We start from the raw sequence: 21,831 nt of genomic DNA, 5'->3' as shown, positions 1-21,831 counted from the left end.
AGCTATTTACTGAAAGATTTGTTGTCTAGATAACCCCCAAATTATATCTTTTGAAAAGTGATGTCTTCCTTATTTACTACTAAGCCAAAAACCTTTTTTCCTATTTTGTGTAACTCTTATAGCAATAAAATAAAAACACAGGACAGAATGTTTATTGAATTACAAGTTTTATTTCTTTAATTTAAATAAACATTGTATAAAAAGTACAGAATTATCTGCTCTAGTCATTATTCATAGTGTTCTTGATAAAAGCCTTGAGATAGGAGACAGTATGTGTCATCTGGCAGGGTTCTGTGGCCACAAGAGGAGATTATTTTCTCAGCAAATAACTTCTAGAAACAACCCCCGCAGCTTCTTCCTCAGTTTTATCATACAGTTTTACACCTGGACAGTGGCACAGCACATTCCTTACATTTTTTTCTGCCTTCCCTGTTTTATGGCTACACCTACAGCATGACCTCAGTACAGCACAGAGATATCTGAACTTGTTTTCAGTGACGAGTCTACCCATAGCAACATGGAGTACAGTGCAGGCTAGTTTATTCTGGTTCCTGAGTATATGTGAAGAGGTATTTTTTTTTGTACAAAAACTGGCACTTGAATCCAAACGGAACTGCACAGTCCTAAGGCAATATTCTTTGTTGGCAGTTTCAATGCAAAATTAACCAGCAAAGATGAAAGATTCCAAGACCACAGGAATTTTTCTTCTTATATTCACATATCCTACTAAGGCAGCCAAACAATGCTCAGATATTACACATTGGTCTATTGAATAGCATTAATGTCCTTCCCCTCAAATTCCTATGCCCTGTAAAAACATAACTGAATTGAAGATTTTAATTTGATCCCATCCATCCAGGCCACACGTGGTAGGAAACACAGGATACGGCATCTACAGAAGACCGGTTGGGTAGTGAGAACCATGTCCATCATCCCTGCAAATAGCTTTGCACTATCCTTTCCGCTGGAGAGTTCCATCATGCTCTCTTCTGTGTTAAGAAAGTCTTTTGGATCATTTTGCCCACAGCAGGCTTAGCTGTAAGAATCCAATGCAATTTATATTACCATTCAAATGCAGAACAGAATTCACCTGAGTCTTTCCTAAGTAGCACCTTTAAAACAGGCACCAAATGAATACATATGATGAAAACCCATGACACTGAAGACACATAATATACTAATTGAAATTTAAAAGTACATAGAAAAATCTTTTTTTATACATACACACATAAAACAGAAAACTAAAAATATAATTCATAGTACTAGGTCATCACAGGTAGCGAAATAAAAAGTGCTACAGAAATGCATTACATAGTCCTCTGAATACAAAAAAGCGCTTTAAGAGTCTGCAGTTGCATTGCATTTAACTTATTTTGTTCATTTTGGGAAGAAATACTGACTTCCTATTTTTCTGAAGTGGTTGAATACAGAAATTAATTTCCTTTTAAACTGGAGAAACTTCCAATGTGATAACTTATTTCACACAACAAGTTGCAACAGCATGGAAGAGCTGAGTAGGAAAAGTGAAGACCTTGTGACTGGAACAAACTGGGAAATATTGTCCATCATTATGTTTCTGCCCTGTTATTTTATGGGAAAGCGTATATACATAGTAATAAATAAAAAGCAGTAAACGCCACATTATACCCTAGGGATTACATACAGGAAAACAGATCAGGCAAAGCTAATGAGACCTGAAGAGGCTTTCTCCAACTTGTGGTATTCAAGCCTCCAATAACACTGACAGTCAATACAAAAGCTTCAAATGTATCCAGAACATTGTTATTTCAAATAACATACTTCATTTAGTAGTCTTCAGAATTGAAATGCCTTTCTTTTCTCCACGACAAGAACTTAATTTTTTTCAGTGTACAAAATGTTTCTCATGAGTTAGAGATTCCAAAAGACAGTGGATTGGGATCACGATGTTCTTAATTTTCCACAAAAGGAAGAAATATCTCACATTTGACCTTTTTTATCCAGTAAAAATTCTAGAGCCAAGTTTGAGTAGCGTCACACAGACTTGGACAGCAACAGTTTTCAAGAGGCTCAAAATTGAACCAGTGAAATAGTCTGTTTGATTTTAGCTTAGCTGCCCTGATTAAATGGGTTAAAGTCATCAGACCATGTCACTGAAAGTTTGTGTTCCAGCTGGTTACAGCTGTCCAAAACATCAACAAAGCTTTCAGCATCCACTGCTGCTGATGCTTTTAACCTTCAGAACAACCACATATCAAATACAGCACAACTAAACAGAAGTTTCAGGCAAATCATCCATTTCTTCAAACGTATTCAGGGTGGTTTTGCTATTAGTTCTTGAATTATCTTGAACTTTGCTTGGATCTGAAAAAAAATGCATTATAAACAAAACAGGATATGGTAGAAACTGTTTATGCAAGATCAAAGTGCTGCACATCTATTTTTTTTGTTTAAAAACATGCATTTATTTAAACAGCAAGTTTTCAGTTTACTACCATATCTTATACAGAAATTTTTCTGCCTGCCCCTTTTCATTATTAGTGAGCTTATTCTACTATGCAATATAAATGCTAATTGACTCAAGAACAAACTTCAGAACGAGTCTCCCAGATCCTCATATGCCCCTATCAAACTCTGATGCCTGCTGCCAGAAGGACAACTGACACCTCAAAGTTAGGTCATTTCTCTATTACATTTCCAACACTGTCAGCAGATGGGTATCTAGAATTTCCTGGTCAACATTCATAAGGGGTAATTTGTCATCCAATATATATTGCAAAACATAAACATGAATGTTCTAGGGTTAAAACCAGCAGACTATAGTATTGTTAGGTAGAATCAATCCAATTTTTTGCCAAATTTTGTGATGCTATGTCTAACTATTTAAGGGCTAAATGTACTTTATGACAACTTTTTCAAAATAATATTTTCTGTTTAATAAAAAGTTCTCCAGTCTTACACCATTCAAATGCCATAATAGAATGTAAAACTTAAATCAAGCATAACTGCTTAGAGAAAAATAAAGAAATGGTGAAAGCACCATGTTTTGGCACCAAGGTATAAATAATGAGAGTTTATAACCAACCCTTCTCTCCAAATCTTTAAAAATAATTTAACACCCCTACGATATTAGCCATGAGTTTCCCTAGCAGAAAAGTGTGGTTGAGTATCTAGATTATGAGAGTTTATATATCAAAGCATTTCCAAAAAAAACCGATTTCACAAATATGGCATCATAAAATTTTGCAGTACCTGTTGGCCCTGGATCTTCATTAATAAATGAAACATGTGTTTTCCACTCGGTCCATTTCACTTCATTAATCCTGTTTATATTGTATATAAGTTGTGTTATTAGCATGCATTATCTCCCAGCTACATGGCTGCACTTCCCCTTTTATTTCTTTATCCCTTCTTGGGATTGTCATACTTTACCATCAACACCTGCTTTGCTAGTACTAAAAGGCCGAATATCTTTTGCAGTGTTATGTACTATATGAAGATAAGAATAATAGTAAGACTACTTTGTAATTTCACACATTATGAGTACAGTCTTGAAACTCACCTTAAATATTTAAGTATTTTTCATAAAACAGCATAAGATTTTCTTTAATATGGTAATCATCAATTAGCAAACAATTTAAATATAATTACTTTAAAACTAACATTCAAAGGAGATTATGACAAAGTGACATTTACTGCAAGCAGACTTGATACTTGTCCATTAAAAACATATGAAGTTGAAAATCTGTTTTCTTACAAAAAAATTGTCTAAATAAAAAACCCTATATATTTTTTCCCATTTTTTTTAAACAATTGTTCACAACTGAAGAAAACAAATTGTATTTTTGTACACCTAATAATTTGTGGAGATGTAGAAATATTTCTAGAAGAGACCTGAGGAGAAGCAACCTTGAAGAAACATACAGAGCAGAATTGATAGCACAGTATTCTAGCTTTGCTTTACCTTAAACACACCCTGGTGTCATTTTCAGCCACTTTACACCGTTCTCCCAGTTGGAATTTTTTCCTCAAACATTTTGGTAAGAATTTTTCAAATTCCAAAATAGTTCTGGCTCTCTATTAACAATAAATAGTAACATGAGTATGATTAACCATATTCAAAATTATCTGATTTCATAGCATATACAGTTTGCAGGCTCCATGTTTCATTATAACATGCCATGCCTTCATCCACCATCCATAACCAACACCGATTCCAACAACAGCAAATAACGTGGCATACCACTTATTTAGCATGTGGAAATAGGGAGTCCACGGCTTTCTTGAGTTAGACCCACCACAGAAGGCATACTCAGAGAAAAATCAAGAAACCTCACTCTAAACTCAGCATTTGGGGTTTAATGCTAGCACACCTTCATGCAACACCCTGCCACAAGGATATATATAACCTGTAGTGGGATGCTGCCCACCACAGTAAGAAACTCCAATCCTAATTATGACTGTGTTCTCGATGACAGCTTGGGACTCAGAGCTGTCTAGCCTTGGTAAAAGACCAGGCTCTGATAAGGTATGAGAAATTGGAATGAACTCATGCATTGCTCAAACTCAAGGGACGGAAGAGCAGAGCACGCTGTGTTACAGATTTCTGGGCAGATAATGAAATACACCTTCCTGGTGACATATCAAGGAGAATGAAAGTCATAAAGGTATGTGACAGTGCAGGAGGTTGAAAATATGAGCCATAAGATTACCCTTAGGATCATTGTGAATTCTGAAGTTATTATGATACCCTAATACTAAAATTACTTACTTCCATTATTTGTACACATATACAAATGGAGTTTATCATTTTTAATACCTAACCCGTTCTGTCAGTATGATAAGTTACCATAGGTACAGCTCAAAAGATGGTAGCCAGTGCAGCTATACTTCACTAAGCAAACTAACTCACAAACAAACCTGGAGTTTCCAGATGTGCTCACTCTCTTTGGAAATATCTTCCACTGTTTCTCCCATTAATGCAATCAGCATGTTCAAGAGAAGAACAAAAGTCAACACAACATAAGTTATGAGGAGCAGAAGAAATAGTACAGGATACTTTGAATTTTGCTGGATCTCCAGATCACCCAGTCCTAGGGTGAGCTTAAAAAGATCCATCAGAACAGGTCCCAGACTGCTGTTGGAATGGCATTCACTGCCATCTTGGCAAGTTTCAATCAATGCAGCAAGAGCTGAGAAGAAAGCATGAGAAAATTTTAATCACAATAATGCTTTATGGATACCTGGCATTTTATCCTAAAGAATTCAAAACGCACTGCTTAATAAAGAGCTAGAGCTGCCCAGCAACATACACAGCAGCAGCTAGACGACAGATTACCAGGAAGCAGAAAGAGCCCACATCCAAATGAAAATGCAGGCAATTGAGAAAGAGCCAAATTACTTATCTGTTCAGATAGTCTCTAGACAGTTTAAATCTCTAAACCTGGCTTTTTAATATCCAGAAGAAATCCCAACATGAGCTCTCATCACGACAGTAGGGTTCTTATTCATAATAATGCTAAAATTTTTACTCACACAGAGCATCAGTGCTTTTCTCCAGTAATATTTACCTACGCCAAATCCCAGCAAAAACACGATATAGACAACTAAAAATTTTATCACATCTTGCAGGATGACCTAAAAATTAAATTAAATATTTATCAGAAATGAAAATTGAGAACTAGTTTTATGCTTATGAATTCTTCAGGGATACAGGTGTGGTACACACTAAAGTATCAGATTGCTTTCATTAAGCAAACTAGTTGTAGTCTCAGTGAGAAACCCAGAGAAGATTTAGGTCTGATTTTTTATCTCATGACTGAGAGCCTGGTGTGTTGTCCAAGGGTGACTAACTCTGTACAATATAGGCATTACAGCATATGATGCAATAAAATAGCAGAACTACATTAGCTGAAAAAACACAAGTTACTTACATATTTAATACAGTCAAATGTTAATTTTAAGATATAAACTAGTTTCTGCCATTGAAGTTATGTAGTATATTCTGCTGAAATAATACGTATAAACTGAAAATAAGAAATTTCAGTATGAACTATAAAATAAATCTAAATTGCTGAACGTGCTTGATTGGGATTGTGTCATAACAAGTAAGCATCATAACAAGGCAGATAAAACAAAACAAAACAAACTTGCCTTTTGAATCATAACACTGTAAATGCCCATGGACTGGAAACCTCTGGTGAAATAGAGCATATTAGCCCATCCTAGGGCCATTGCCAAAACAAGACACACAAGGTGTTCTTTGTAGGAAAACAAGTACAAAAAGACAGAGAAGATCACCAGCAAAGCTTGTATAAAACTGTTAAAAAACAAACACATGTATGTAAAAGGGAAATTACTAGCACAAAGCCAACAACATAATGGAAAAATATAAAAACAAGTCTTCTTTGCTTCTTATATTTCAATTCTAATTTCATATTGCATTCTATTTTCCCCTATGAACATTACCATTATAGTTTAACAATAAAATCAATGAGTACAGGTAGTATAAGTATATTAACATAGTAGGATTATATTTATTAAAGCTTACTTTAAGTGAACTACTCTCCCCAAAATAGTTGGTCAATGCATTCTTAATAGTATCTTTGAAGCCATTTAATTCAAGCTTTAGTTTAATGAATTGTTAGAATCATTACAGATTTTCCATAAACAAGGAAGACACTAGTAGAAGGTATGGTGTGCTGTGATAGGATGTAAACCAGATTCTTAGCAGCATAGGATCGATATCAGTGTGGTTGTAGGAGAAGGAAGAAAGGTGGAGTTAAGCCACCTCTCTGTTTATTGATCCTACAATCATATGCTAGAAATGAGAGGGAATCATCTGTGATTTATCTAGGCCAGCTGATGGGATACTCCCATCAGCCAGCTGAACCAGCTTTATGCTATTTTTCCTTCCTGAAGGAGTCAAAAGGAGTGTGAAACTGTATCCGGTTTCTTAACCAGGTTTCCTAAACAAATTTCTCTATATACAGCTCTAAAGAGATACAGCATCAGGAGATGCTAAAGACAGTACTGTACTTTGGAAAAAAATCCAGTCTGTACACATCAACCCCCAGTATTGTTACCAACCCATGCAACCATTAGTGTGTATTACAGTAAAGCTGCATGTAAGATTACATCCATCCCCCTAAAACCTGAAAATCTAGAGAAAAAGTGAGCATCCTCTACAGGAATTCTCTGCGATCATGAGATAGATAAGCACTTGATATGTAGTATTAAATATATGCATGACAGACTTACAATGCAAAGTGGAACCACGCATCAGAGAGAATTGACTGCAGGTCTGAGGGCCTAAGCAGAAAGATGGCTACACTCTATGTAGACAGATATATAAGATACAGAAATGGTAGTAAGAGAAAACAGGCCTCAAAACTGATTTTTCAAAATAATTTAATTGAAGTTGGTGGTCTAAAAAAAAATCTGTCTACTGATAAGACATATCTTCTGGAATTAAAAGTCTTTTTAGAGGGCTGTAACTTCAAAGTTTAAATTTCTGTCATCTCTGGCATAATTTACTGGTTTTAATTATTTATGGTCTATGGCAAAAATTATACCCTGTTTTTTTCCCATTACAAGTTCTAATTCAACAGTGTCCTTAAAGCCAGTAATTTGACAACACTGATGTTGCACAAATATCAAATCTCTGTCTTGAGAATTTAAAAGGAAAAAACCTCATACTTGTTTCACAGAGCAATACAGTTATATTCAAATATATAGCCAGGGTCATTCTGAGTAAGGGATGCATTGTGCCAAAGACTTTTAGAAATTACACTTATCAAAGATATTCCAAACGTATTGCCAATATCATCATTAGCATATTCATAAGTCTAGTGAAGTTCTTTACCTATTTTGTTATGTATTTGTTATTAAAAATTCTTACCTCTTTTATGGCTAAAAATATTGCTCCTAACATAACCATCACCTGTCCTGATAACTGCAGCCATCCCACACCACGTGTTAGAGCTAGTGGATAAGGTGGAGCCTGTAAGAGAGGTCCAAAAGGAGAGACTGAGTTCCATACCTGAAGAGTAAAAGGCAAAGTAACAGGAAGCCTCATGTATGTAGCTCTCTGGGTAGACAATTGCTTCCCTGTCAGTGAGAATTTTCTTCACGGTGGATTCACAGAATCAGCCCCCTAATGTGTATATTTGAAATAGGAGAAGTTTCTTTCTTAAAAGAAAACCAAAATACCCTCTCCACACTTTTAGAAATTTAACTACCTGTCTTTATATTATGTATTTGTACTTTGGGTCACTTTCACCAAATGCAATTATCTCCTCTATTACTGCTCCTCTTCCTACCAGATACGAGACCTGATATGGGAGAACTGGTCTCACTACAGCCTGATATTCTGGTATCTGGTTTTGGTTTAGCATTTTAAATACAATTCAGGAAATACTACTGCATTTTATATCAGTAAAATTCAGTGAGATTAGATTGCTGTACTCACTTCATTTTCATTAGGCCTGTGGTAGGAAACTAATGTTAATGTTATATTGTATAGGAAATAAAAACAGCATGACATAAAAAACATGTGCTGTGCAAACTTCTTCCATTTCATTCGCAGGAGTGAATTCAGAGGCTCCAAAGTCAGCATTTCATGACGATTCTGTAGAAAAAAAAACAATTAAGATTTGAGCTTGCCATCTGTAAGGAAACTGAGATGATTTCAGGCACGTATTTTGTGTATTTCACTCAGTATCTCTCCTTGCTTATCTAGAAACACATCTCTGAGCAAAGATCTGTGTCAGACCCTAACCTGACAAGATACAATGGGACAACTCTGACTCATGCTAGAATAACCTGCCATACTCTGGTAAATTATGATTGAGCTAAAACTGTAATGTGAACTTCTGGTCTTGCTTCCTACAGAAGTTTTATGTTGGTATTTGAATTTAGCAAATGTAAAATTCTGGCTTTGAAAAGGTAACATTCATGAATGCCTAAAATACCCACCTGTTAAGTAAAGTTTGTAACTTTAGGCAGAGTATTCTCGTAAAGTATTTCTGTTTGCTTGCCCTGTTCTCATGCGATTAGGCAGCTGGTAGTGGCCACTCCATGGAAACAAGACACTAGCTTTGGTTTGCCCAGCTGGGCCATATTTATGTTCCTATGTAAGGCAAATTAATGCTTCAAATGTAGAAAAAAACACTCCCAAAATGCCTAGCCCATGTTTCAGGAGCTGAATGCATATTCACTTATAGTTGACAATCTACAGAGATAGAAAATTAATCTTGCTCCTGATATAAAACTGAGAACCAAAAGTTGCTGTTTACTCTTTTACAAATAATTCAGTCAAATGTATAGGCTAACATATGTGAAATGAGTGTACTGCTAGAAAACACATATATATTTTAGAAAAAGGTAACTTACACCAATATTTGTATTATAGACAATAATTTCCAACACTGAATTTTCTGCGGTGGTATCTAGTTCTGTCAGATCATAAAGAGAAGATTGAACAGGACCATAAGCCCAGTCTGTGAATTTTCTTGACAGGCTCCTGTTAGGCTTATCTCTTATCTCTCTGCTCAGGATGTATTTCAGAATCTAAAACATTAACAGAACCATTTGTAAGCAGATGCGTTCTTCATGGGAAAGGAGAAAGCACACATGCATGCTTGCCAACACCCCTACCTTTTACCCATCACATTTTCTACAGTAGTGCAATTCAATGTATTTGTAAATCTGTTATTCAGTAAGTGGTGTTAGAGATGACAGACCTCTAGGAAATAAATACAGTATTTTTAATGCCTCTGGATTTTCTGTCAGACATTTTTCTAAAGGATGAAAGCACAATTTTCCATGCATTCACATTTATATCTTCCTTTAACTTTATCAATTACTTTCTAAATTATCCCATTATCAATTCTTTACCCCAGTACAGTTGATTTATGAGACCCAAATTCTACAGCAGCATAACAGAGCAGTTCTAGTGAGTTTTCTGAAATTATTCAAAGACTGTATATTGTGTAAGTATAGTATTGTAATAAATGCAGAATTTCTGAGTTTCTGTACAACAGAAAGGTTTGCAAGGCTGCTTTTAAACAGCATGTGTATTTTGTACAAAGAAGGGTTGTTAGAGGGAAACCTTGAAGGGTAGAAGCAACATTGCAATAGAAATATTTGCTTGTATTTTTAACAAAATTAGCTCACTAAATACTACTGATACATAGTACAGCATAACCAGCATGGAAAACTACATGTCAGAGCACTAACGTCTGAGTACATAGTTGGCCTTGACTCTTTCTCCATACTTAATTTCTCTTAGATGCTACTGAATAATACCCACCTCTAATTTCCCAGTTTTTGCAGCTAGTTGTAGTGGTGTCAAACCCTCCTTATTCTTTGTTGTTTCCAAATTTCTGTCTTTACTTTTCAACAAAATCATATCATACATTCTGATTACAAAATCATTCTGGGTTTTAAAGTCCTCTGCCACCGTAACTAATGCATGGAGGATATTGTTTCCTCTTGAATCCTGAGAAGTAATATTAGTCCTGGTATTGTCCATTAACAGTTGAATTATGTCTGGTTGATTAGTACATGCAGCTAATGCCAGTGCAGTTTCACCTACAGAATTAGAAAGTGTAACATGGTTCATGTTTTATTACAAGCATTCAAATCATATTATAAAAGAGTGACTGTGTTAAGCATTTTAATATATGAAAGCATATTTACATATTGATTGTACTGAATTTAGCTCTTGTTTTATAAAAGCTTAATTTGCATGAAAACATTATTTGGAGAAAATCTTCAAAACTAAATTTGTTACGTTTTATTTGCCATTCAGCAGTTACAGTTTTTTTGTAAATGTTTTACAACTATTTCTGAGTGTTTATAATACATTGCACTCTGGCAAGTTAATTTTACAAAGGGTGCTATGTCATTTTTATATCTTGTGATGCAAGTTTCCTAATCTAGGTTTAGCTACAGTAATGATTCACACTTGCCTGTCTTCCATACTGTCTTGTTTGGGTATTCTTTCCTATCTTTTCCAGAAAGACCACATTTCCACTTACCAAAATAAAAGCCTTCATGCTTATGTTTGGGATTAAAGAAAACACCCTGGGCATGAGCATTGACATCAGCTCCTTTTTCTATAAGGCTCTGAGTTATTTCATATTGTCTTCTTTCGATGGCAATATTTAGAGCTGTCTGGCCTGAAACAACAGACAGAGGTACTTAGGGTTGAATGTATTAAGCACATTATGAAACATTAATGATGTTTCACAATGGAAGCACCAGTGATAATGAATAAAAGTAGTTTTAGGAATTTAAACCATCATTAGAATGTTTGAAGAAAACATTACTTTTATGGATGGTATATTTAACCATATACCTGAAATTGGTATCAGATGGCAATACCTTTATATGCCTCTTCTGTGTATGCTGCATTGATAAATCTCTCCAAAATACCATTTTCTTCTGCAAAGGATAGTAGCATATTCACTATCTCATTTGTGTTTTGGTTGATGTTCAGCAGAGCTTTCATCAGACAAGTTTTGCCAGTGTCTGAAGCTGTGAATTTTTTCATCAGATAATCTACAAGAGTGAATTTTGAGATTAGATCATCATTATTTATTAAAGTGGATGGAAAATAATTCTAATCTTTTGTTTAATAGGGGTGGAACCTGAGGGATGTGTATGAACATAAATTATTTGCCAAACAATTACTCCATCCTATTCACTTTGTATTTGAGCTATGTATACTTGGTGAAACAATGCATGCAGAGATGTGGTACTAATTAATAAGGTAGTCAATGCACTTGTTTTTTCTTTTGGACACCCCACTGCCATGGTAGCTCCAGACAGACCCAGAACTCTTTAACTTCTCTGCTCGTTGTACTATGCTGCACACATCGCAAGCCCTGTCTATACTGTGATTTGACTGCAGTTTGGAGAGAGACATCAGCCTTGAGTCTCGTGGTGCAGAAGGCTAGCTTAGGTATGGCTATGGGAATACAGTGCAGATAAACCCTCCATGTATCATAAGTAGGAGACAGATACTCTCCAGTGTTCCCTCAGAGGCAGCAAGGAGGTGGCTGATTGAATACCTTAAGTTTTCATTTAGAATTAGGAAATGCGACATACATTACATTGCAAACAAGTGACTGGAAATTTACATGCAAGTAGCTGCTGCACAGAGATATTTCCCAGTTTTAGACTACATATATGGTGCCAGAAGAGCTAATAATATTCCTTCAGGTAACTCCACAGCTTACCTGTAACAGTCATGTTTGTACATGCGTTTGATCGTTCCTTGAGCTCTGCAAGCAGACATTGCAGTTGTTCTACATTCCCCTCAGATACTGCCCGAAATATGTATTTTTTCAGCTTCTTCCGGGCACTAGTCTGCTCAGGTCCTTGTGATATGTTAGCACTGAATTATAAGAAATAATAATGAAATTGCTGACTCAATTTACTGTTTTTTATTTCATTTTCTACATAAAAGGAAAAAGAAATACAATTACTTGCCCCAGACTAGATATACTTGCCCTGCTTCCATATATCTTGTGGCATGGATCTCTCAGAATGTTTCTGCAGATCGCTTATTTGCAGATAAGTGGCTATTGAGAGGGCTTTTATAATAATGTACATTTTTCAAGTATTTTGTTTTGCATTTTTTCCCAGTTTATCCATTTGTTTAAAACAAAGGCTAAGAAATACTTCTCTGCTTCTCTGATCTGTCCACAACTTGCTGACTTCAGTGCCTGAATTTACCTGATGGTGCACTCCAGCTGCACCCATCCCACTCACAGCAGAAGATAATTTTTAACCTTGGATCTTCTTACACAACTTTCCTGATCATACATTATTCTGGAATAAGAATTATTTAATATTTCCCCCCCAATCAGAAATACTCCCAGATCATGCCTAGTTGTGCATGGTGTTTAGGTCCTCTGTTGTCATCTAGGAAACAGACATTATACATAAAGAATCCTCACACTAAATATGAGATTTGAGAAAAGCAGAGATTAGAGTTATTTCAAAATTTAATTATTGAAGAATTGGAAACGCATGCACACATATGACCTTATTTCTAAAACGTGGCAGGTAAAATAGGTAATATCTACCCTATCATAACTTAATCCATTGAAAATGTACTAAGAAATACTTTGTATCACCACTCACCAACAACTGTCTACATTAGGGCTATATTCAGTCGCGTCATCCTGAAGAGACTGTGGGGAATCCATATCTTCCCCATTTCCAGATGCACTATAGAAAACCAGAAAAGGGCTAAGCGCTAAGTCAGGAAGATGTTGGAAGACATTTTGGCAAATTGCATGAAGAATCAGTCAGTACTAGGAAGCATTATCTACAGTAGAGCTGAAATTAGTCTAAGCTGACACTGTGCTTTTTAATTCTACCATTTTATCTCCCCCATGAATTTTAAAGAGAGTGGTAAAAATGAAGAGACCCACAGGATTTTATTATATTTAAAAAATCATTAGGAAATCAACCTGGTTTGTGTTTTACTATGTTATTTCATTACAGATCCTGAAACTGTGGGAAGTTTTTTCATTTTTTTTAATGATCACTGCTTTTCATGCATCATCCTGAATGCTTGAAGCTTACATTCTTCCTTTTCACATGCTTAATTTGTCATCTGCCACAAAACAAGTGCTAAATCAGTAACAGTGCCTGGGTTGCAAGCGCACAATGGAAGTGATTTACCTAAAGATTTACTACACAGTACACTGTAGGCAACTCAAGAGCATTTTGCAGCTGACTTGAATGGAAGCTTCAGCTAAAAGAAACTGAGGACTGGGCCCTAAATACATATTTAGGTAATAAATGTAAAGGATTTCAATGGCATTAGTATTTTGTAATTGCTGTACATAATTTCTAGATATTCCTAAAAGAAGATCTGACTTAAAAATTAATTTATTATAATTATTTTTACTTGTATTTTTCTTTTCTATAAGGTTCAGATTTGATGAACTACCTCAGGTTAATAACTTAGGGAGCCTGAACTATTAGTTCTTGACAAAACAGATGTATGGACAGTAATGCAAGGATTCAGCATTGCTCTGCAGATATTCCCTTCCCTTTGAAATAAAGCTGGTAGCTCAGAGTCCATTCTTATTCAGTCTGTCACTTCTCTGCAGAAAGCTATGAAGAATCTGGTGACAAAGCGTATGTGTCTTGTGCAGGTCACTCCCTAAATGAGGGAGAAATTTGGATACCTCTCCTCTGAAACCAAAATAAGACTGTCAGCTAACTCCAAAAAGCTGACCAGACATCCATCAGACACAAAAACATTTAGCCATTCTGGGCTTATACTAGCTATGATGTGTATTTCCCTTATTCATAATTATTAGCTGTTAGTGCCCCACACTCTTAAAAATTAAGCGCATTCTTCCCAGTCATAATTTTTCTCTATTCACTCAGCATTACTGGCTGCCTTTAAATATTTCAGACTCAGCATCTTCATGTTGTTTGATTGTTAATGAGCAATAGAGGGAGGATGTCAGCACACAGCTGGGAATAGGGTTTGCTAAATTAAGCGGTGGTCTTCATGCAGTAGAAAATACACAAATAGGTGTGTGGAGTTTGTCCTAATGTATCAAATAAGAGGCTAAGATAAAAAAAAAAAAAGACTACTGATTTTAAATTTATTCAAATCTGAGGCCTAATTAATTCAGTGTAAATGACAGCAGTAGATAAACTCAAAGACAAGTCATCTAGCAACAACTGACCTCCAATGGAGTTCTGTCTTTGAAGTGACCAACAGCTAAGAAAAGCCACGTGAAATTTTAGCTCTGAAGTCTAAGGAGAAATAAGGAGTAGCTGCTGAAAAGAAAATAGATATATTTGCAGTATAACTATTGCATATGCATCTATAACTTACCATGGACGAATATTTGAATCCATTGGTTTTGAAAAGACAGGGGGAGACGTATTATTTGGAGTTGCATTGCTTTCAAAACCATCAATCTCCAGAAAAAAGTGTGAACTGTTGAACACAGTGCATTTAAAAAATGTTAATAAAAAAAGCAAACTCAACCATAAAATAAGCAAAGCACTACACATACGTGCCTAGGACAAGGTTGACAATTTATATTTTCTGGCATTATACCTAATAGGATGCTGGAACAGAGGCTTATCTACTTTCCCCTGAGGGGATCCCAACCTCCAACAGTATGCCCATGCCCAGCACTTCCATGCTGGCAGATGGGCAAAAGATCCCGATATATTTTTAGGACACATGGTATCAGATCCTGACATGTCTAAGCAGCTACCCCAGCAGCCTAAAAACAGCCTTGCATCCAACTTCTGTGCAAATAGCTGAATGCAACACCAGACATTTATTAAACAGCCATACATGTATGCATACACACACACATGCATATGCTTTTTAATCTACTGTATTCTAGTCCCTATTTCTCCAGCCAGGAGCCATCAGGATGGATCATTTCAAACTCATCAGCAGTGATAATCAAGTCAGAAAGTTTGAAAGGTCACATGTTAAATGACATCAGGCATTTACACCATCCAGGACTGAATGTGTAATCTTGCCAGTCAGTGCATGACATTTAACTATTTATTTTCCCTATAAATAATTAATTTTTTATAGGGAAAAGAAATTAAATTTGAAACAACACAGAAAAGGGAGCACAAGAAGAGTAGGAAGATTTTGCCCTTTAAAGCTTGCAGAGTTGAGAGGAAAAATCAATGGTTTGATATTGCTACATCTCATTAAAACATTGTTATATTTCACCAAAGACAGAGGAGTTTCAGTGCTCGATGTAGCAACTACCACATGGGCCATTGTTCAGAAACTGTCTTGCATTTCTAAAATGTTCCAGTAGTCACCTAGAAAATGTTTCCAATTCACCTAATATTTATGGTTTAGTCTATAGGGTATTTCTTCTTTTTTTTAACTGCATCTTCCCCAAAGAATCCTGTTGAATTAAAGTACACATACTGATGATAAAATGCAGTATATTATTAGGACACTACTGAACAACCTGTTGATATCTGCTAAAAATAGCATGATCTAATGGCCCTAGTTGAACTCATTTGCCAATGGCTTTGTGGTCCAAGTGTCAATTTATTGTGTGTAGTTGTTTAAACTTATATGACCTTTTAACATTTGAGATGTGCCTCAATGTATTCTAAGTAGGCAGCAAGTAAAATGCCACTTCTGGTTTGCAGGACTACGTCCCTGAAATTACTGAGGGAGGGATTGCTCTTCAGAGCAAAAGAAAAACTAGATAGAAACAGGACCATTGCCATTACTTATGCCAGCTGCTGTAAATCACTGCTGTTTCACTGGGGTCTGGGCTTGGCAGAAAGACTAAGGACAGGTGAAAAAAGCATGGGTTCATCCTGCTTTTTTGCATTCCCTGACCATGAAGTGCAGGAGCTGTCCCAACAGGCAAACATCGGTTGGAAGCTGCAGTGAACCTCCATAAAGCCAGAAGTGCCAAGCTCTAGGCTTTGCTGGATCATCTCACCTGCCCTTGGCTCAGCACCAGGAGGGGATGGTACACTACAGGCTGATGTCTCTGACAACAGCTCCTGCTCTTCCAACAGTGTGTTCATGCTGAAGATTTTGGCATCCAAGAGATGTACAGAAGCTATGAAGTGGACCCTGTTTTGGAGGCTGACATACCTAACCTATCCTTGCATGTGGGTTATCTGGGGATACCATGGGGAGAAAAAAAAAACCCAAAAGCCACTGTGCAAAGCAGGTGGACAGTTGCCAACAAATACCCAAGCGCTTACGTGGCCGTGGTGCACACTCTCGGGAACACTGCCCATAAACATAATCGGGCTCTGACAACATTGGCAGCACTCCTCCCAGCCTGCCTGTCGGTTTTCCTGTACTTAATTATATACTGTTAGTCCACCCAAGTACCAGGACCTTCAAGAAGGGGAAGTCATTGTCTTTTGAGAAAGCGCATATTAGCAATACATTTTGTCAAGTGAGAAATGCCACCCGTGGAAGTGTACTAGCTGCTTAGTGGCACAGTAGAAGGAAGCATTTTGAAGCAACAGAAGTACAGCAGCATAGAAACATATAATTAATAGAACACATTAAACCTCTGCATTAAAATTCATGTGATCTTTGTTCCTTATATTACAGGAATGTTGTTGGCCACACCCTGAGCTCTTGGTTGAGAGGTGGGAAAAACCCCAAGGTTACTGTTACTGATGCCACAAAACTGAATGCAAGATATGAGCTTAAGTAATTGAGGGGTAGTGTTTGCCAGTATTTGTTGTAACTACAGTCTTCCATGGAATTGCCCCTAATTGAAGTACTGGGTGTATTTTGAGCTGTTCAGACACCTCATCTCCCCTTTCTGCAACCAAAGAGCTTCTCTCTCTGAATTCAATGACAGAAAGACAAATTGGGCCACCCAGGCAGTGGGTCTCAAATAACTAATAGCACCATTTCTGTGGAAAGTGATTCCTCTGATTATTAAGATTTATAAATGTCAGAACAGCCACAATTGCCTAGACCTTCAGAGTTTCAAAAATTGCCATAGCTGCTAGTAATTAGCCACAGAGTGAAAAGTTTATGAATGAAAATTCATCCTCACTCTACAGTAACTTATTTGACTTAATAGCATAGTATCAGAGATGAATTACTGCTTATATTTCCCCATTCATATTAAATACAAACCCTTAATCCTTTTATTAATTCTCTAGCATAAATTGTGAATGAAAGTGAATATTTTATAAAATAATGAAGTCTTGTTAATCAGAATAATGAAAAATAGAGGTTTCTGTTTGTGATAGGATTTTTCAAACCTCCTGCTCTCCCAGCCCTCATTTTTAAATTCACCTCTAGCTCTCCATAATCTGTCACATTCCCATGTGAGGCTAAGTTTGAAATGTTCCCTTTTTTTTAGGCCAGGATCTCTTACATAAAACCTGGTGTACCCTGCCACATGATCTCTTTTAAAAAGATCACTCTACCTTCTCCTACTGAAACACGGACCATCATTAGACCACATTCTTGTTAGCTTATACAGTTGTATGGAGTGGATGCAGAAAGCCCAAATGATATGAGACACAAATTTGAAAGACTGGTGCATGAGTCTGGTGTCTCTAGGATAGGGGTTAAATATTTGTCCCATTAGGGTAAACACATCATATGTCTACCTAACCAGGATACTCTTCCACTTCTAAACAGCATAAGCATATTTTTTTTGAAGGCACCTTGTGTTCACCAGGTCTCTCATTCATCTATGCAGCATGAATAAAGGTGTTAGTGATATTTCAGTGCAAATATCTACTAAAGGAGATAAAATGGAGTTTTAGTGGTTTAGGCTGAGCTAGAGTCCTACCTTTTCTTTGTGGGAGTGCTTTCACTCGGTTTTTTCTCTTGCTGGTTTGAAGGGGGAATACCAGACGGATTTGTTTTCTTGCCCATTAGTGGAATAGTTTCGTTGTTATCTTTAATCATGTTTCTGCAGTAGATATATTCACAGTTACTTAACTCCTGCTCATTTGAAGAAAGTATAATGACCAAATTACCTGTTTACAGTCTCTTCACATGTAAGCACACAAATCTTGATTTTTTTTTAAAGTCTTTCATTTTTCAGTTATTAAGCACATACACACCATTTTATGTGTCAAGGCTGGAGGGTTATATTCATGACAGATTAAATTACATTCTAAAAAAAGTGCCATTAAAAGTGATGCAATAAATCCAGGAGAACCATAAATTCAAGCATACGCCTAAATTAATCTGAAGGTAGTCTGTCAGTCACAATGACAGTATACGTTATTTTGAGAAACAAAAAGAGCACAATGACTTTTATAAGTAGCCCTAAAGTTTGTGCATATTTACAGTTAATATAAGTAGTCCACTCTTATCCAAGATAACTTCAGAAAAGTGGTAAATTTCAGGAAGATCTGTGCAGCAGATACAATGTGTGAAAGAAGGTTCCAGACATGAAGGGTAGGGAACACAGAAAAAGCTCTGAAACTTTTCACTGCATTAGAGTAACAGAAGCAACAGATAGAGTCTGAATACGATGCCCAGGCTGAGCTCAGCTAAACAAACAATCACATGGAGAACATCAAGGACTTTTGTGTCCTGGTGACATTTCTCAACATTTCTTCAGGGAAAAAGAAAAAAATCATGACTCTACTGGATGGGAAGAATCACCACTACATGACACATTTAATGCATGTTATCTGCTTATAAACACCCACAACGTGAATTCTGTAAGTAATAATGAGTAACTATCTTCCTATTTCTCAATGTAATACTCAAGGGCATGATTTTAAGTCACCAAGGATAATTTGAAAGCAAGAAGGTGAATTTAGGATACTTTAAAATTCTCTGAATGTAAAAATAGTTAAGTTTTACAAGGTCATGGACCCATTCTCAGGGAAATCAGGGGAGTGCCCTCCATACCCAAGGACAAATGAATAAAAATCACTTGCCTGCAAGTTTGAACAAAATGAACTACACATTTTTCCTCTCCTACCTCCACTTTCCTTAATGTTACAAATGTACACACAAACTTTCTACTCCTGTCACAGCGTTGTCAATGTGCCTTAGCACTAGAATTTCTTCATTAAGGGAATATCAAGATATGGAAAGCAGATTGTGAAGTGTGTTTGAAAAGACATGACACCTAGTATGAGAGATGAGAGGCATATAAAATACATTGATATTTGAACGAAAATCTATTAATGCATAAACAGCAAATGTTTAATTATGGGAAATTTTCAATCCCAAGTACAGAGAACCGAGAATTTACAGGGCCCAAACACATGTAAGTGCAGCTGTAATTTCTTGTCACTAAATGGGATAGAAATCTGAAATATTGGAAACTACTCCTTACCTTGAAAAGGCTGACTTAAAAAACAAGCTTGAAAATAAATTTTTATTGTGTTTTTTACCATTGGTAGACATGTTCACGCTAGTGCAACTCAAAGATGGCTAGTCTGGATGCATTTCCTAAGAATTCATATCACAACTTTCATAGAAATAATTTATGAAGGGCAAATATGATTAACTTAGTACACTTAGCATACAAAGTACACCGTAGCTTTCACCACAGTAAATGCACAAAAGAACTGAATTTGGATATTACATATTCGAGGTAGGAAAAGGGCTTTGTCTATGCCTTTGAAAATGCAATTCATGTAGTCTTCATACACGTGTTCTATCACTGAATACACTGATAAACATTTAATCTTAACACAGCTAAAAAAAATGACTGTTGTCTTGCTTAGTTCATAAATAATTCTGCTACTTACTTTTTACCAAGTACTTAAAGAGTACACAGCAGTTTATGAGTAAAGACATTTCCCATCCAGAGGAAGACGCAGATGTGATACTTGACATAAATCAAATATAAGGGGACTAGAATAAAATGGAGATGGGCATTAAATAGCTTCACAAAAGAAGTGACTTTAAAGGAAGAGAATAGTTGGAAACAGATTAATAAGTCAAAAAGCGTGTCAGCAAAAGGAGTTGCCAAGTTGAAAGAGGTGCAGCTGGTAGGTGTATGAAGTTGGAGGGCTCAGAATGAGTGGTAGGAAGAGCTGGCAAAATAAAGACCAAGGTTAAAAATATCTAAAGAAGAGCCTCTCATTTGTGAGCAATACTGGAGCTGCTCAGATATAGCAACACATTTCTGTGTGGGCCATCTGCAGGGGGAGCAAGTCAAAGCCCCATCTGCAGCCAGTTTTCACCACAGAGATTTTAGCAATGACTCGAGAGCAGGCTACATCATGTCAGAGAGGTGAAAATAGTCAAAGATAGCACTGAAGTTGTATTGGATGATGAAGGACTACTGAACCATCAGTGATTTAAGGAAACAATTTGGGAAGGAAAAAGAGGAAAGATTCACTTTTGTGTATATGGACTACAGCTTTCAAAAGCACATAGGAGATTTGCCTGTGCAGTCTCAGCTACAAAGACTATTTTAAAGGAGATCTCAGAGTCTGCACAGGTAAATAACTGCAGGCACAATAGAAGTACCACTTTGCTACAGTGCTGAGGTAGCGTCTGTTCCTAATTTTCAATCACGATTAACTGCATACTTAGATGAAAACTAAGCTAGGGCTTTCATCATCATCTTCCAGTACACTATCATTTTCTGTAATCTGTGACATATAGAGAAAAATAGTGCAACAGCCTGAAGAATGTCAAATCATAAGTAGTGTAGCTTACATAACCCGATATGGAGTGTCTTCTTTTGTTGTAACTATTTTCTACTCCCATTATTTAGTTAATTGTTACTTACAGGCCATCAAAGAAGTGGCTTATTTGAAACGGGCAGTGAGACAAAAATACTGCATTGATTGATAGTATTAAGAATTACTTTGATTCTGAGGATATTGAGGACTTGTTATCTCATCTCCAGTGTGCTGGGGACAAGAAAAGGGCATTTATCTGTAATGGTGAACAGGACTCCACCACTCCTACAGTAAGCAGCACCTTATCACAGACTCACCTCATGTGAGAACAAGAAAAATCATACATATCTATATCTCTATAGCTCAATAACACTATAAACAAAGTGGCTAAAGAGAGAATCCTACAAATCAGAAGAAACGCTCAGCGGTGATATCATGTGTCAAAAGTCTTTTCTTCCTTAGGGGCAGAGGAGTGGAAGTGACCACCAATAGCTGTTTCATTCACAGAATCCTTCAAACATCCACAGCACAGACTACGACGCTTTCCAGCACCTACAACCTAATTCTTACTAGCTCATAAAAAAAGAAATCCCCTCCCCAAGGGGAAAGATGATAAACCTTCCTTTTGACTTTTGTGCGTTATTTATGGTATATGAATCCTATCAGCAGAAAGTTACACTTGATAGAAAGTGTTTCATCTTTCTGTAAGGT

At 36.4% G+C, this 21,831-nt stretch overlaps 1 protein-coding gene across 3 annotated transcripts in view; it reads right to left on the bottom strand.

Annotated features, from left to right (window-relative positions):
* Window positions 1-137: 137 nt before the first annotated feature.
* The window catches only part of TRPV3 (transient receptor potential cation channel subfamily V member 3), a 22,627-nt gene continuing 933 nt past the window's right edge, over window positions 138-21,831 (bottom strand). For 2 of the 3 annotated variants that reach the window (XM_075032848.1, XM_075032847.1), the window contains 17 exons: window positions 18,306-18,428; window positions 14,858-14,962; window positions 13,135-13,221; window positions 12,225-12,382; window positions 11,368-11,544; window positions 11,022-11,162; window positions 10,292-10,572; window positions 9,373-9,549; window positions 8,450-8,608; window positions 7,880-7,981; window positions 7,240-7,313; window positions 6,133-6,298; window positions 5,550-5,616; window positions 4,900-5,171; window positions 3,944-4,056; window positions 3,232-3,302; window positions 138-2,343 (listed from right to left, as the gene is read on the bottom strand). In XM_075032848.1, coding sequence (XP_074888949.1) covers window positions 2,249-2,343; window positions 3,232-3,302; window positions 3,944-4,056; window positions 4,900-5,171; window positions 5,550-5,616; window positions 6,133-6,298; window positions 7,240-7,313; window positions 7,880-7,981; window positions 8,450-8,608; window positions 9,373-9,549; window positions 10,292-10,572; window positions 11,022-11,162; window positions 11,368-11,544; window positions 12,225-12,382; window positions 13,135-13,221; window positions 14,858-14,962; window positions 18,306-18,424 — 2,364 coding nt within the window. In that variant the 5' untranslated portion in view covers window positions 18,425-18,428 and the 3' untranslated portion in view covers window positions 138-2,248. The remainder of the gene's footprint in view (window positions 2,344-3,231; window positions 3,303-3,943; window positions 4,057-4,899; window positions 5,172-5,549; window positions 5,617-6,132; window positions 6,299-7,239; window positions 7,314-7,879; window positions 7,982-8,449; window positions 8,609-9,372; window positions 9,550-10,291; window positions 10,573-11,021; window positions 11,163-11,367; window positions 11,545-12,224; window positions 12,383-13,134; window positions 13,222-14,857; window positions 14,963-18,305; window positions 18,429-21,831) is intronic. The other variant, XM_075032849.1, reaches the window with a different exon arrangement.

The sequence above is a fragment of the Buteo buteo genome, chromosome 7 (genome assembly GCF_964188355.1).
Source record: "Buteo buteo chromosome 7, bButBut1.hap1.1, whole genome shotgun sequence".
Taxonomy (NCBI): Eukaryota; Metazoa; Chordata; class Aves; order Accipitriformes; family Accipitridae; genus Buteo; species Buteo buteo.
This window is presented reverse-complemented; position numbering and strand designations above follow the sequence as displayed.